The 17,723-nt window shown below is 34.5% G+C and overlaps 1 protein-coding gene across 7 annotated transcripts in view; it reads right to left on the bottom strand.

Moving 5' to 3' along the window:
- The window catches only part of LOC141451698 (uncharacterized), a 221,597-nt gene extending 204,093 nt beyond the window's left edge, over nucleotides 1-17,504 (bottom strand). For 6 of the 7 annotated variants that reach the window (XM_074123226.1, XM_074123227.1, XM_074123229.1 and 3 more), the window contains exon 1: nucleotides 17,108-17,504. Coding sequence is in view for 1 of the 7 variants with exons in the window: in XM_074123234.1 (XP_073979335.1) it covers nucleotides 17,108-17,171 (64 nt within the window). In the remaining 6 variants the exon portion in view is untranslated. The remainder of the gene's footprint in view (nucleotides 1-17,107) is intronic. The other variant, XM_074123234.1, reaches the window with a different exon arrangement.
- Between the last annotated feature and the right edge of the window lie 219 nt (nucleotides 17,505-17,723).

Here is a 17,723-nt window from a genome sequence, read left to right as displayed (position 1 = left end):
CTAGAAATAAAGAAGATGCTGCTGCTTTTGGAGACATCTCTCTTCTTTTTTTTGGACTAAAATTGTTTCTAAAGGCTAATTGACATTTCGGACAATCTTGATGCTTCAAGACATCAACGAGCAATTGAATAAATTTGTAAGTTGCGATATGAACGATGGCACCTCTTGTTTGGGCGGGACCCAAAGTTCGACCTCTACCACAAAAACCTCATCTTCCATCCCCCTAAGTGCTCCCTCCATTCACGTAGCTTCTTCTAGCTTCGACAGAACCTACTAAAGGCTATCATCCGCCAGGCCCAAGCTGGTGCATGTGTTTTCTGAGCCTGCAGTGGCCGGTTAATAGGCCCTACAATTGTCCTGGTAACCACACAGCCTTGAGGGATTAAATCTGCGCAGTCAGCTTTGGTGATTAGCCCATGAAGAATTTCTTTGCCTGTCTCTGCCAACCACCATTCGTAAAGACTTTCTGTCCACCAGGGTTGGAAACAGTCCAAATTTATGGTACGGTAGCCTCCAAACCTAGCTGCTACTCTAATCCTCGCATACTACCTGGACATTGTAGATTGTATTTAAAGGGCGGTTCCACTAGAAAGGGGAAGGAACGCAGACAATCCAAAATGCCCATTATTCCTCGCCCACCCCACGTAGGTTATTGAACGTAGGTTCAAGTTTAAATGATCATAATAAAAGTAATTAGTTGAAATTTCTGATTAATCCAACAAAAAAAGATTGGAATGAATACATTAAGTAAATTACATTTTAGAAAATTGATGCAACCGTTCAATATGTAATTAAATATGCGATAATCGTAATACAGAGTTACATATATGTAACTACATAAAACGGTTAGTTGTAAAACGAGAGCTTTCTTACGCAGAGCTTCCTGTGTGCATGATTGCTTCATAAAGGAGAGAGACAAAGAGAGAGTTAGTGTGTTTAGGAGGGAGAGAGAGAAAGAGAACTTTAAATAGGCTAGAGAGAGGAGCTTTATCTGCAAGGGTGGAGCAACATTACACCACTGCAGCTTATATTCAAGCTCAGTTACAGTCTGAGAAGAGGCCATGTTCAAAGTTCTAATATTAAACTATTTCCCTAACCGTTATAGTTGGGTATCCGTTTTGGAATGTCCATTCATAAAGTTTGTACATGAAATTTACATGAATTAAAGTTTATAAAAAAAACCTTTTAAATATTTTATCAAATAAGAAATTTATTAACAATTTCAAGTGGTTATTTATTTAGATATTTGATTCCGATTCCACACATGTGCAAGAATCGTTGTAACAACTTGTTGTTGATAATTTATTAATTTTGGTGGGCCACCAGGGTTAGACTAGATTCTAGTAGGGCGACCTTAACGGCCTAAGCCACCTCGATCGAACGGATCAAATTGTGGCTCCCACCGCTCTACAGCCCGTCCGTTTAATCAGCTGGAGTGCTGCTCCTGAGTGTAGTTCACAGGTCTTGGTTTTTTCCTCCTCGAGGAGTGACATCTTCAGCCAGACAAGTCCCTCACACTGACACAACACGTGCAGAGTGCCGTTTCTTTCTCCTCCTCCTCCTGACAGAACCTACTAAAGGCTATCATCCGCCAGGCCCAAGCTGGTGCATGTGTTTTCTGAGCCTGCAGTGGCCGGTTAATAGGCCCTACAATTGTCCTGGTAACCACACAGCCTTGAGGGATTAAATCTGCGCAGTCAGCTTTGGTGATTAGCCCATGATGAATTTCTTTGCCTGTCTCTGCCAACCACCATTCGTAAAGACCTTCTGTACACCAGGGTTGGAAACAGTCCAAATTTATGGTACGGTAGCCTCCAAACCTAGCTGCTACTCTAATCCTCGCATACTACCTGGACATTGTAGATTGTATTTAAAGGGCGGTTCCACTAGAAAGGGGAAGGAACGCAGACAATCCAAAATGCCCATAATTCCTCGCCCACCCCTCATCAAATCAGAGATACCCCGGTGCTTTAAAACAACAAATCCGGCTAAAGGTTGCCAGATGCTAAATATAATAAACTAATAAAGTAGTAACAGGACACTAGAAAGCGTAGCGACTCAATCGCCCAGTGCACTGAATAAACCTAGAGAGTCCAAAATGCTACAATCTCAGGTAGGGAGACATTTGACCTCCCGAAGACGAGAAATCTAGTTTTAGAATAAACGGGGCACACCTCTACAAAGTGCCGCACAGTCTCATAGGACTCACCACAGCCAGCGCAAATTGGCGAGACTGGGTAAGGCCCGCATTTGAAAAGATGGTACGCTAAATTTGCATGTCCACTCCAACACCTGAACTAAACTGGCGGATCCGGGACCTGCTAAAACCAACTATAGCCGTTTTTGACAGGCCAAGAATTTCTTTAGCCTGACGGCAGTCCACTAAATCTCCACCGTTTCCGATGTTATTTCAAAATCCACTGCTCCACCTCTGTTCTACAAATACCTGGACATGCTGCTATAGGCAAAGTATTCACAGTACAGTGGAGTCTTTAATCCTGCATTCTCAGATTATAGCAAGTTTTCTGTTTACATGCTTTTACTCTAAGCTTCCTTTAATAAATCGTGAAACCACAACTTAATTTGTTACTTAATCTTACTAGCTAAGTAATGTGATCAAAGTCAAATTTTCGCTTTCGTGTTTTCCCTGGAATTATCCAGAAAAAAAGGTGGATTATTATTATTTTTTTTTTTTTGAAATGGTGCGTTTGTTTGTTCGTGTATTGTACATGGAACGTAATAATCGTCTAAAATATTAATAATAATTTACAATAACAGCACATACACATTTACATACTTAAATTCAATAGTAATTTGTAGATAACCAAAGCAACCAAATAAATAATTCAGCTAAATAATCTATCTAAATGAATTTGTATATATGTATTTATGTGATGACGTAATTATTTATTAAACGCCAATTTTCTTGCCACACGATAATGGAGGTAATTTATAAACGTATATTACGGGGGTCCATAATATTATCTCGATGTACTGGATATATTATATACACTAATAACTGGTTTTCACGGACAGCACGAATCTAGTTGGCCATATATCACACTTCGCATACACAATATGGACAGAGTGTATGAATTATTAACAACTAGCAACTGCTAACTCAATAAGAAATGTAATGATAATTAATTTTCGAGTTTCTTTTATCGTTCAAAAAAAAAAAGGAAGGAAGGAAGTATTGTTATCGCAGATATTCGCTACGGTGAGTTTTTTGAACGGAAATGCATGGTTTTAAGGGAGTTCCAATTTTGGAAAAAAATCTATTTTAGGAACTACTCTTTCAAATCTATTTTACATGCACTTAATTTTTTGATTCAGTTTTATTTAGTGGCACGTTTAATTCTTTTGTCGATCCACTTTCCATAAAAAGTTACGATTCAATAGATAGATAAATAAACTTTAGTATAAATATATGTACAATAATTACAAACATGAAGGGTCAATGTGTAATTACATTATAACTTTCATTGCGTAGTCTAAAGGGAAACTTTTGGATGGGAAGGATAGAAAAGGGAAAGATAGAAAAACCTTAGGTTAGGCCTTTTCCAGTGAGCCCGTAAGGTGACAGTAATTCCACAATAGAACTTTGGAATATCAATAAAATATTGAAATGTATTTGGATTTTATAGTTGTAAAAAACGTAAAACAAAACATTTAATATAGAATTCTGGAGAGCGTTCGAATTCCAAGGAGATTGGCTCGTTTAGATGTCCTGTACAGTTCCGAGTCTGCACATGTCCCTTACATGGGCAAGCATAATAAGGCATTGTACAGTTTTTTTCCTTTCTTCTTTGTTACCTTAGAGCAGGGGGTCCCCAAACTTTTTACTCAGGGAGCCAGGTTCACTGTCCCTCAGACCGTTGGATGGGCCGGGGACTATAAAACAAACTATTTTAAAGTAAAAAACGGGAACAAATGGAATATTTCAAAAATATATAAAAATAAATTTAAATCAACAAACTGCCCAGTATTTCTGTGGGAATTATGGACCTGCTTTTTTGGCTAATGAGATGGTCAATGTCCCGGTTTGGTTATAGTGCTTTGCCTTTCTTCCTACTTCTGCTGTTATTTTACACTGTTTTCGGAGCCGTGACGCCGGAAGTAGTACTGTATGTATATGAGCGACGCAGCTCTTTGCAGCGGCACCGCCACATACGAGGTGTGTTCAAAAAGTAACGGGAATTTTCGTTTTTTGAAAAAAATATTTATTTATTCATCTACATTAATATTGTCGCCTTCAAAGTAGTCCCCTTCGCATACAATACACTTGTGCCAGCGCTTTTTCCAATCCTCGAAACACTTCTGAAACTCGATCTTTGTGATAGCTTTCAGCTCTTTCAGCGATTCGCTTTTAATGTCATCTATGCTTGTAAAACGACGGCCTTTTAATGTTCTCTTTATGTTTGGAAATAGAAAAAAGTCACATGGAGCCATGACTGGCGAATATGGAGTCTGGGGCATCGTTAAAGTTTTGTTTTTGGCCAAAAATTCACGAACAAGCAATGAAGTGTGAGCAGGTGCATTATCGTGGTGCAAAATCCATGAATTGTTTTGCCACAAATCCGGGCGTTTTTTTCGGATTGCTTCACGCAAACGGCGTTGAACTTGTAGGTAGTACTCCTTATTGATTGTTTCACCTTGTGGCAAGAATTCATGATGCACTATGCCATTAAAATCGAAGAACACAGTGAGCATAACCTTCACATTCGACCGCACTTTTGGTCTTGGCGATCCAGAATGCCTCCACTGGGACGATTGAGCCTTAGTTTCGACATCATATCCGTAAACCCATGTTTCGTCACCTGTTATAACACGTTTCAGTAGATCCGCATCGTTGTCGACTTCATTGAGTGACTCTTGAGCAACTTCCATTCTCCGCTGTTTTTGTTCGAAATTCAACAATTTTGGAACAAATTTTGCTGCCACACGTTTCATACCCAAAACATCCGAAAAAATTTCATGGCATGAGCCAATTGATATGGCAACATCATCAGCGACTTCTCTGATTGTGATTCGGCGATCGTTCATAACCATTTCTTTCACTTTTTTCACGTTTTCATCGGTTGTTGATGTGCTTGGACGTCCAGGTCGTTCGTCATCTTCAACGTTTTCGCGGCCATCTTGGAAACGCTTATACCACTCGTAAATCCTTGTTTTACTCATAGCAGACTCACCATATGCCTTTATTAACATTTCACACACTTTATTTAATTTTTTACGCAAAATTTAATACAAATTCTTTGATCCATTTTTTTTAACAAACAAAAATCGCCAAGCTCGAAAAACACGTCTAACCTTAACGGCTGCCACTTAAGAAGTAAACAATGAATATTACTGAAAATTTTATCGTACTTCAGGGGCATGTGTACCAACATAATAAAAAAAAAAATTTTACAATCAGACTCTCCAAACCCGCGAAATTTAAAAATTCCCGTTACTTTTTGAACACACCTCGTATAGTGCTTCTCCTCTCACCTGACCACCAATGAAAGAGATGCCCCTTCCGGAAGTGCGGCTAGGGCCGGATAAATGTCCTCAGGGGGCCGCATGTGGCCCGCGGGTCGTAGTTTGGGGACCCCGTGGCTTAGAGTGTCTGTCAAGTAGTCGTTGGACAGACCTCCTAACTGAGAATTTTCGAGTTCTTTCATCTTTTAAAACCATCCACAAAGCAGTGTAAGCTAATCTCCAGTTGTTTTATCAGCCTCCGAAAATCTTAAGAAGGATATTGATTTGTTTAATCTCCGTCCATCTTAATATTTATACTACGGATTTGGAGTCAACCAATTTTTTAGGCTGTTTTAGGGTAACTAGATCGTCCATTTCCTTTCAATCAGGTCATATGACCATTGCGTAGCGGGTTTTTCAAAAGTTAAATACGAAAAAATTCATTCCAATCAAGTGTACCCATAATACCCAATTTTCCGACGATAAATTGTAAGAGATATATTGGCTCAGATATCTCTTTTCAGTGGAAATCCTTTTTTTATAATTGAAAAAGTTAAAAATGGAAAAAGTAATAAAAAATGGAGTACATTTTATATATATATTATTTATATTTATTTATTAAAAGATAAAAGAGTTGCCAACATGGATGCTGGAAACAGAGAAATCCATTTAGATACCATCCACCGAGGTTTTCTGACGTTTCATACAATTTTCCACTTTCATAGTTAATCCTATTTATTTTTTTTATGAGATCTGACGCGTAGAAAAGTTATTTATTAGACAATTTATACATTTATCCCAAAATGATGGGTTCTGTAAAATATAAAGACAAAAGAGTATTGGGCTTATTGGGAATATTATTTGATTTTATAATAAAAGTCGGGCTAATTGGCAAACCTCCTGTAGCTCGCCACAATTTGAAATGTCCATAGAAAAAGAATCTTAGATCTTTTCATAAACAGAGCTATTACTAATTCTCTGAGCTTGCATAACAGGAAGTATTGCAATCGTTCTAATTTTCTGTTTGATGATTTCATCAGAGAACCACTGAAAATTGTGGATTTTGTTAGCTTTGCGGGTCTAGCCTACAACCGCCCTATGATCAGTGTATGATAAACCAATTTTGAATTGTTTTTTTAACAAAAATCGAATTATAATAATAATTATTTTTTAAATGAACATTTTGAATCACAACATCCTGTCAAATCATATTTATTACAACTTAAAAATAATCCGGTAGAACTAGAAGTAGAGTTTTCTTCCTTAAAAGCCCCTTCACATTCATGTTTAATACCTAGGTTATTTGAGCGTTAAACTTGTCGGGAAAAGCTCGAAGTGACTTAGAAAAATGGTTGCTTATCTGTAATTCTCGTGTAGTTTGGTTTTTCTTATGAGAGAGGGTGCGTAGAGAAAGAAGAAAGAGAAATGGAATAATTTATTAATGGATGGCCATTTTTTTGTCTTGAATGAATGCTTTTTTACTAGTCAAACTGTTTATTTTAGGACTGCCTCACCAATCAAATCTCTTTTTTATGATTTTCGTACTTTAACTACCGTGGAAATATTGTGATCTAGGCAGTCCTGTTATTTTATCGGTAATATTTATTTTGATATCCCTTGAATTACAAGAAAAAGGAGAAAGATTTATGTGGTGGTTGTACCAATAATATGGATGGAAATAAACAACTCAAAAACGAACCGGAAATCTGTTTTGAAAACTCACTCGCCTTTTTTTCTTAAGTAATTGAAACATACTTGAAAATTACATTTAGCACATAACAGTAGTTTAATTTTATACTTGTACTTTTTAAAGTAAGCATTTTCCAAAAAAGTATTCAGTAAAATGGCACTACCGCTAAGGTAATCCTTAATCCTTTTAAAATTTATCAAGTTCAATACACTCACTGAAATGGGACATTCAAGGAAAACTCAACCATTAGAATTCCAGTAAAGTACGCTGATGAATTAATAGGTTCTGATGACCAGATAGGCGAGAATGAAACCTACTGTAGTGAGATGTGATGCTAAGTCTTTGATGAATAGATAACATATGTTAATACCATTACGGGTAGTTTAGTTGGGAATTTTAATAATGGGTATTTTGGGACAAGTACGAGTAAAACTCTAAAATTGAGAGCACGCTTTTTAAAAAAAATTTGATGGCGTAGCGCTCCTTGCGGCAGGTATTGTGATAGCATGTTGGTCCTTACCTTGTTTTGTATAACTGTAAATTGCTATAGGCTAGACCCGCAAAGCTAAGATGTATTGTTGGTTTAGTGGGTTCGACTTCTAGACTAGAACTTTTATTTTATTTAATAGTTAATACGAGAAAATAGTAAAGTATGTTAGGCTGGAAACATAGTGGAGCGGCGAGCAAAGCGGCGATGATAGCTGCTTCAAATCAAAGAGAGCGACGAGCAGCGAGCAAAGATTCGCATGCACATAGTGACGAGTTTAGTCGCGTTACTCCTTTCGACGAAACAAGATGGAGGAACTATTTTTATATGAAAATTCTTCGTTGAAACTTTGGTATTTGCAGCAGCTTAGTAGTAGGAGCTGCAGTGTTCATGACATAAACAAGTCTAGAAATGAACTTAGTAAATTTCATCACTTGTACCAACAACTTCGGGAACATCCTGGCAAGTTTCATGCGTATTTTCGAATGTCTTATCAACATTTGATTATATATACTAGCCCAGTGTAACCCCATTAATCAAAATCAAATTTTATTGTTTTTGAATAATACAACTCACAACAAAAGTTAGGCACAATATAGAAAAATTAACTAAATATAAATCTGTGTAACCCCATTAAGTTACTTAGCAGTTACTTTAAGGTTAGAAAAAAATAAATAAAAAAATAGAAATATATGCAGATAAAAAGAAATTAGTCAATTAAAAAAAAAAACAATAATTTTATTAAATCACTACACCATGATTTGTCGTAAATTAATGTTGTTCATCTGAAAAACTGGAGTAGTACGAAGCTACAGAAGGATTGGAGAATTCGTTCTGATCAGAAGTAGTAGGACGTGAAAATGTAATTTAATTTTGCCTAGTATTTAGATGAAAGTTAGCATTAAGGGATTGAGAACCAATTAAATGTAGCAAATATTACCTGAATTCTCCATTAACTACTTGTTAATTAATTTTAACTATTAATTATTAATTGTTAAAAACTATTGTAGCTTCGCAAATACTATGTTCCACAGAGGTTTCTTTAAACAAACTAAACTAAATGTATCAATATCCATAACCTTTGAAAAATAACCTTTACAAATTGAGCGCGATGAGAGCGAAGAAATCAAACATGTCATAACGCTTTGCTCTACTCTCTATAGATAGCGTTGCTCTATCTTCGCTTTGCTTGCCACTATGCGCGGTCCCATATGTTTACTTGTGTTTGATTTCGCCGCTTTGCTCTTCGCTATCATCGCCGCTCCACTATGTTTCCAGCCTTAGGCGGTTACGAGTATAGGCTAGACCCACAAAGCTAAGATGTATTGTTGGTTAGTGGATTCGACTTCTAGACTAGAACTTTTATTTTATTCAATAGTTAATACGAGAAATTTATAGTAAAGTATGTTAGGTGGTTAATAGGCTAGACCCGCAAAGCTAAGATGTATTCCGGTACTAGTATATATTCCCCTATCTGTACCTTTAATGGTTATTGCGAGAAATCTAACAATAAAGTGTTTGCTAGTCGCCATATGTAAAATAGTCTTTAGTTTACTTTATTTTATATATTTATCTATTTATTTTTTACTACAACAGTAAGGGAATGTGGTATGACTCTTTGCAATAGATATTCCTCCAGTACTTGGTACCTCTGTCTTGTGCCCATACAAAAATTCTACTAAGATTATAATTAAATAGATTATTTCCTAGGCTATTCTCGCTCGAATAACATTTCCAAATTCAGAACAACTATTGTTCGATCAATGAAATTCTGCTTACTCAAATGTTCTGTTCCTCAATTGTGTGCTTTCTGAGTTGAGCTCAAAACGTTTTTAGTAATCAATCTTCAATGATTACAATTAGGGGATAATGTGAAAGGACGATTTTTTTTTTTTGTACATAAAACAAGCCGATTAGAATTGATTATATATGACACTCTGGGGAAGATTTGGACTTAAATGATTAAGTTAAAGGTGTGATGAAACGTCACAGGCGTCAAGCAGCTGGCAGCACGTACAGCTCTCAGCTGTCCTAGACCTATAAATTCAATTCCCTGTAAAAATTAGAACCTGAGACTCTCTTCATTGGCAAATAATGCACTGGTGGCTAAATAGTGCAATTTAAATTATTGCTGAAAGGCTTCTAGAGCATGCCGGAAGTTAGTGTGGCCTCCATTTAACACACCATGAATCTGTCGCTTTGTTCGCGCTTTCTGTACCTTTTTTTATTACATCGTCTAATTGGTTAATGTAATTTTTCTAATTAGTCTTGTTAACAAATGTGAAACTTGAGTGTTAATGCAATACGATCGAATGTTCCAAATTTGTATTTTTATATTAATCTTATTGAACTAAAAGAAGAAGTCCTTCTATCGTCTTCAATCTTCGATACGTTTTCACTCGAAATACACGTTATAATATCGCTTTATTAACCCATTAAAATTTAGTAAAAATTAATAATTCATAAAGAAAAATTTGTTAGAATCTTCAAAATGGTATTTTGAGAAGGTCATCTGCGTTTTCGCGCCTGATTTTACTTTAAATATTGTTTGATTAAAAAAAAATATATTGTTTTAAAACATTCACTAATTTTTCATGAATATAATGTAAAATCGGATTACCTCCAATGGAGGGGATAGTTTGGAAATATGATAGGTATAAAGTAGGGGGCCATTTTAGGTAAAGAAACGCCCGCAGGGAAGGTTCTATTCAACAAAATACTCTGTTCCTCTTAAACTCCATTTACACTTTTATCTCTAGAAAACTGGGCCACTGAAGGTAACCCACAATGAAGTATGAAAACTTAAGCACTTATAGCTATAGCGGGCATTTTGTGAAAACGTAGCTTCAAGCCAAGTTTTTATACATAACCCTGTTATCCATGCCCATTAAAAGACCAAGTACAGAGAGCTTGAAAAGGGAATGAAAATTACTATGGGCTAGTAAATATTTGGGTAAAAAAAAATAATATGATAGTAATAAACCATTACAGATGGTTGCTCTTATCGCAACGATTTCTAAAAATCATATTTATTTTCGGACTCGGAGGATTTCAAAACGGATAGGACCAATGAAACCTCGACTTCGAAGTGACCAAAAACTGACGTAGATGTTTATATGACTTTCCGTGCAAAAGTCTTTGAAACTTACGAGTTTTTACTGAAGAGATTGTTGTTTTCAATATTATGCAAGTTCACACAATAATAAAATGTTACAGTGAAGGAATGTATTAATAACGAATTCATTAATGAACTAGTGGGACATGGAAGGCGTTATTCATTAAGGTTTGGGATGCAGAGCAATCTGGTCATTTGAGAAGGAGGCTAATCAACAGAAACTCTACCAAAATTGACAAGGGATCATCTCCAAACATGATAATGGCCGATGTTGTGCATTTAACTAGCCTTGTAAGAAATAGGAATATATTAGGTCGTCATTTGAAATCTCTAGATGGAGCAAGGTGGCCGTGTTTTGGGGTGCTGGTAATTAAGAAAGTGCTAATAGCTTTAACAGCTGATGCGCTGTAAAAAAAAAAAAAAAAAAAAAAGTAGAGCTAAAAACGTAAATAGTCGAAAATGGCTACATCTGGGGAAGGATCACCCAATGCATGTAATGGATGGCTGGTTAGTATGCACAGCATCGGCCATTATCTTGTTTGGAGATGATCTCTTGTCAGTTTTGGGAGAGTTTCGGTTGAAGTGTCTCTTTTAAACGGCCCGATACAGTGCAGCGTTAATGCCCGGATGGCTCTGCAAACCCAAATTTAATGAATAACGCCTTCCATGTCCTACAAGATATAAAACATAATCTCCACAGAGAGTGACATTTAACAGTCAAACCATTTTTGGACTCTCCTCAGAGCTAGAGGTCCTTGAAATAAGTGAACTTGAGAATCCATGAAGTTACCAAATAAATTGCTCGCTTTTCTCAACCAATGTTTATGGAATCATCAAAAGTGGGGGGTGTAGAAAACTTGTTGATTTCTTTGAGGAGAAAATATATATATTTTCCAAATAAAATCTCGAGGGAAAGTAATAAATAAAACGGAAATTACAAAAATTACTAAGCAGTCCTACTGAAAAACACATAATTCTATTAACGAATATGAATGAAAGGCTGGATCGTATATACAGGGTATATAAGCAGGGAATATAAACTACAGACTGTTTACAAGACTTTCCACTAGTAGATAATCTAAAGTGAATTTCACTCTCATTAGCATAAACTGTTTACGCAGATTTATGTATTCAATTTCTTCTTGGCAAAGCTATTGACGGATCTTCTAGGATGCATATTTGGATGAAGTGAAAAGAAGTTAATTTTGTAAACATCAGTAAATAGGGTTAACTTGTTTAGTTTAATGATATTAATCAAATTTCAAAAGAAAAATTGAAAGATGTCCGAATAAAAATGTGGTATGACAACCCTGATCATCACATCACGTCGTTGTAAAAACTAAGCTGTTCGTTTTTATGGATTTAATTTTGGTTAAAGCTATGTATTGCGCATTCTTTTGACCCCTAGTTAAAACTGTCCGGTAGGACAGTTGTATAAGGGTTGACCATCAAAAACTGCACGAAAAAGCGTAACGTTGAAAAACACCCAACTTTGACAATTTTTTTCTATTTTTCTATAAAAGATAAAATTCCCAAATTTTCTTTAAATCTTACTCCAAATTCTCCTTTATAACTATAATTTTTTTGCAACCACCCAGATCTAATAGGTTTCGAGAAAAAAGTTGCCGAAAATGAGCAAAAACGGCTTTTTCAAAAAATGTTCTTGTTCTTGTTCTTCTTCTTCTTGTTGTTCTTGTTGTTACCTTTTTTGTAAACAACGTAGCGCCTAAACGCGTGAACCGATTTTCATGAATGAGGTGTCATTCGATTCGGAACTTTATGTAGATGTGCCTTTTGGGGGTCTCGGCCCTGTACATCGAATGGGAGAGGAGTTAGCCCCCTTTATGTAAGGCCCCCTCCAAAATTATTATTACTAATTACTCTGTAAATCTTGGCCCTATTTTGATAAAATTTGGTAGGATGATAGGGTTAGGGCTCCCCTACCTAACAATAAAGCGACGATCTGCTCTTACACTTGTTAAGGGGAAGTATAGCAATCGTTTCAAATTATCGACACGTGAACCGATTTTCATGAATGGAGTGTCAATCGAATCGAAATTTTGTACAGATTTGTACTTTAAAAGTCTCGACGCTATGCCTCATAAGGAGGGGAGTTTGCCCCACCCAAATAAGGCCCTTTCTAAAACTATTATTACCAATATTTCTACAAAGCATAACCCGATTTTGATAAAATTTAGCACGAAGAAGTGATTAAAGCTCCTCTACGTGGCTGTGAAGTGCCATCATGCTCTTACACCTACTAAGAGGAAGTACTGCAATCGTTAAAATTATCAATGAGTGAACCGATTTACATCAATGAATTGTCGTTCGATTCAAAATCTTTGCCTTTTAGAAAGAAGTACTGTAATCGCAGTTTATTTTTCTTGCTCCTCTTAAAAGGAAGTACTGAAATCGCAGTTTAATTTTGCTATTTACGTACAAATACCTTCCTATTTTATATAAAAAGGCTTTCTCAAAAAAATTGTTATTGAGGATGGTTTGGGGACCGCAACTATAACCATTCTTTAAAAAGATCTCTCCAGTGGTAGTTACGGTTCCGATTTAACACCTTATCAGGTTATAATGATAGAATAGCTTATTCCAAATTTTAAATAAATCCAATCTGTAAAGCAGATATGTAACTTTGCTAATAGACAAAAAGGAAAATCTGTCCAAAAGGTACAAAAATCTCCTTAACAAAAACTTACAGTTTAAAAAGTTAAGTATAAGGGTTGATTAAACGCCAAAAGGTACACAAATCAGCAAGTACCCAACATTTCATTAATACTTCATTGATATTATTTAAGTAATTTTACCGCATTAATTTTCATTAATATTTTTTAAGAATTTATTAGATGTCACATACCCTTATGCTGGCCAGTTCATTCATAATAGTTATAATTGTGATAAAATGTATATTATATCTTCGTATAAATAGGTACTTTATTTTAACTCTATTCCAAATTATTCTTCTGATTCTGAAGTTGTCACATATACATGCATGTTAAATTAGAAAAAGACAAATTTAGAGTCGGCTACTGTTTAAATTTGAATCACGGAGGATTTAAAGCAATATTTCAGTCTTGAATTCGTCTTACCGAAATATTCGTGAGGACAAATAACACACAGTTAATAACAAGTAGATTATTCAACATTATTTATTCATTTCTCAATTGTAATTTAATTTAGTCCCCCTAATTTTACTTATGGTAAAATACTAGAATAATTAGCTGTCCTAAAAATATGCATATCTTATTTATTTTATATTACATATACACAACATTGTGGGAAGAACACCTAGATGGAGAATGTAATTGAAGAAAACTATATTATTTGCGATAAAGCCAGATAATTATTACCTATTATTAATAAACGTTTGACTACTTCATAAAATAACAATTACTTTAATCGAAGAATGAACTTAAACCGACGATTTTTATTTAAAAATAAAAATAAATAAAATCATTGATGTAAGTTGGTGTAAGCATTTTTTAAAAAAGTTTTTGAATTTTTTAGCCTCATATTTTTTTAATTTTTTATAACGTTTTCTTTTTCACCAGTGATTAATAGTTTGATTATTATAGATAAATAGATATTACAGTCAATCTAAGTTAAATGGTGTGCTACTTGAACAAATATTTTGTAGATGAAAATGGCCAGCATATTGGTATGTGACATCTAATAAATTCTTAAAAAATATTAATGAAAATTAATGCGGTAAAATTACTTAAATAATATCAATGAAGTATTAATGAAATGTTGGGTACTTGCTGATTTGTGTACCTTTTGGCGTTCAATCAACCCTTATACTTAACTTTTTAAACTGTAAGTTTTTGTTAAGGAGTAGTTAGTATGTATTATGTGCGTGCATATTTTAGATTGGTAAATAATTGCCCACATGGGAACCAACGGTTAACTTTGCGATAAAACAGGGAATAGTACCGCTTCACTGAACGGTTATATATTTAATATACTTTATAATCTTTATTTAGAAAATTTACTCAAGGAACTTTTTAGTTTAGGAAAGCCGTTTTTCCTTGTGAATCGCCAAGTTTTCACCCTTAAATTTAGCCTTAACCAAATCTGAAATCTTTTTTTGGCATTTTTAATAAATACTGATTACAGCAGAATTTGCGAATTTCTAGTGAACTGTCGATTGAAGATTTTTGGATTTTGAGTGTACACAGGCATTGCCAGTTATTATAACATCAAGGGGGCTCCTGAGTGTTAAAGAAAATTATTTTAAAAAATCATCTTATTGCAATATGTAGATCTATAACAATAGGATGAAAAATTATTGCCAGTTTCAGAGTCATTATAAACTTTATTATTCCGCGAGCTTTCGACCTAGAGACTGGATCTTCTGGGCTAATTTACAATTTACTGTTCTACAAAGGTTGGTGTGTCTTCTGTCTTGTCTGTTCATTAACTGAATCTGTCCAATAATCTGTGTCAAATCCTAAAAATGATTGATGAATAAATGACTAAATATAAATGATGAAAAATTGAATAAAAATGACAGACTCAGTCCATGAACAGGCAAGACAGAAGACACAACAACCTTCTAATGATGTAAAAACAGTATACTGTAAATTAGCCCTGAAGGTGACCTAGTCCATAGGTCGAAAGCTCGCGGCATAATAAAGTTTATAATGACTCTGAAACTGGCATTAATTTTTTTCATCCTATTGAGAAACTATGATTCAGTCACCGAAAATAATGAACAGCAGATCTCTATAACTTCAATTTGCAATTTCTTGATTATCTGAAAGAAGTGGTTGGTTGGACCTTCTTCTAACGTGCCATTACTGTTTATTGTACACTCTTACCACCTGTATAATATTAATAAAAATCAATTGTGAGACAGGATTTCCAAATTTGAGGAAAATCGACTGACCAGAAAAGCCACTATTTCGAATAGAATTTTCCGTATTTTGAAGATTTTTCACACAATTTTGGCTCCCTACCAAAAAAAAAAAAATTAATAAAAAATAATCTACAACTTTTACAGAAAACATTTTTCCCCAGAATTCGATTAAGGGTAGTTCTTGGAAATGGGATGAGATACTAAGATGGTAAAGTATTAAATTTGACTGAAAAATTGCATTTTCAGTTGCATAGTTTGGGTCAAAACTTACGAATCAGAAAAAAGACAATATTAACTAACCACAGACCGAAATAAAACAATCTTAAACATCTAAGACTTCTCAACTTTTTCAAAATTCGTTCTTAAAAAGTTTCTTTATTTTGCAGCCACTGGGTTTTGAAAAAAAGATGTATTTCCGGTGATAAGTCTAAAATTCTTCATATTTTAAACTATGACCATAATCAGGTCGGATTTTCCTATAGGCTAACTAGGCTTCAGCCTAGGGCCTCAAGATCAAGAGGGGGGGCCTACATTCAAATTGCTAGCAAAATTAAAATTACACTATTCTAAAAACAAAATATATTATAAATTAACATTTAACATATTGGTATATATGTATCATAGTGGTGATGTATTTTATTATCTCTCAGGTAATTTACAAACTTAAAAATTGGAGGTGAAAGGGCCTCATAAGTGGAATAGCCTAGGGCCTCTTTTCATCTAAATCCGGCCCTGTCCATAGTGTAAGATCTTTCGTGATTGCAAAAAAAAAAAAAAAAAACAACAAATCAGGATGTGTGTCATCAGCAATGGCTGATATATGTTCGCAGTTTTGGCAAAAACAAAAAAGAAATACGAGTTATCTTACATCCAACGAATCAGAATTGGGGAAAAAAAAGTAAAGAAAGAAAATTTAAAGGTCTTCGTGTAAGCGAAACCAAATCGTATCACGAGAAAAATTTCGACACGGAAGATATTACATTTTCTCTTACTATGATATATGAGAAAAATCGATCGATAAAGGATGAATTTTCTCGAAAATCTGATATGACGTCATTCCGCTTAACCGCGAACAAGAACTGACAGACAGATATTTTTTTTTTAAAAAAAATTTCGCTTCTTAAAAGTAATTTGGGATTGGTTAAAAGACTGTCGTTTTAAAAGATATTTTGAAAGCGCGCAATAATAAAAAATTGTCCTTTTTTTTTATTAATATTTAATTATTACGTTTTTACAAATTACCATAGATAACAGTGAAAATAAAATATTTTATTGGTAGGCGAACGAATAGCCAACAGATAATGCTATAGATAAAAGTATGTTGCACTTATTTTAAGTCAACTGGGAATTCCATCAAAACTTGAATACTTAAGAACAAATAATTATACAAAAAATTAATATGTACATATTAATAAATTATTATTTATTTTTTATAAATAATAAATTATGTAGGAGATAAATATAAAATTTAAATAAATTTCTTACCTTCAATACAAATTATCAATAGACATACTACACGTATGAATGAAGTCCTCATATCTGCGTCCATTCAGAAAAATTTAAACAAAATATAAAAAGTAATCCTACGTTCCCATTTTAAGAAAATTAAAAGAAAACCAAAACAAACTGAATTTAAACGTAAAATGAAAGTGTTTCCTTTAAAAGAAATTATTTCGTGCCGTTAAAATACAATCTTTCGAATCGTGCATCTCGCCAGCCGGCCGGCCGTTCACCAAGAATAACTAGTAAAATAAAACGGGTAAGGGAGCGCGTATAAAAACTACGTGCTAAAACTACAATTACGTTTTGGCAGCCGGTGAGAATAGTTGCGTACACACGATGTTTCTGGCAATACTCGTTGGCACCGACAGAGAGGGTCCCGCTATCATTCTAAACTTTACTATGTTGCTCTCTAGCGACATTTTGTGGTACTGTTCTCTATTTTTATGTTGCTCATATTGTGATTACAAAAGATGGCGCTTTTGGGAAGTGTTAAATTAAAAATAAACTTCGTCTTTCTTATTTTTTTTTTCATTAATAAATTTAGAACATTGATTTTTGTTTATTCATAATTTTTCAGCAACATTTCTCTTATTTATTC

This window comes from Rhodnius prolixus, unplaced genomic scaffold (assembly GCF_049639745.1).
Source record: "Rhodnius prolixus isolate KJV_2025 unplaced genomic scaffold, Rpr scaffold_14, whole genome shotgun sequence".
Lineage (NCBI taxonomy): Eukaryota > Metazoa > Arthropoda > Insecta > Hemiptera > Reduviidae > Rhodnius > Rhodnius prolixus.
The sequence above is the reverse complement of the archived record's forward strand: the minus strand, read 5'-3'. Positions and strand labels throughout refer to the sequence as shown.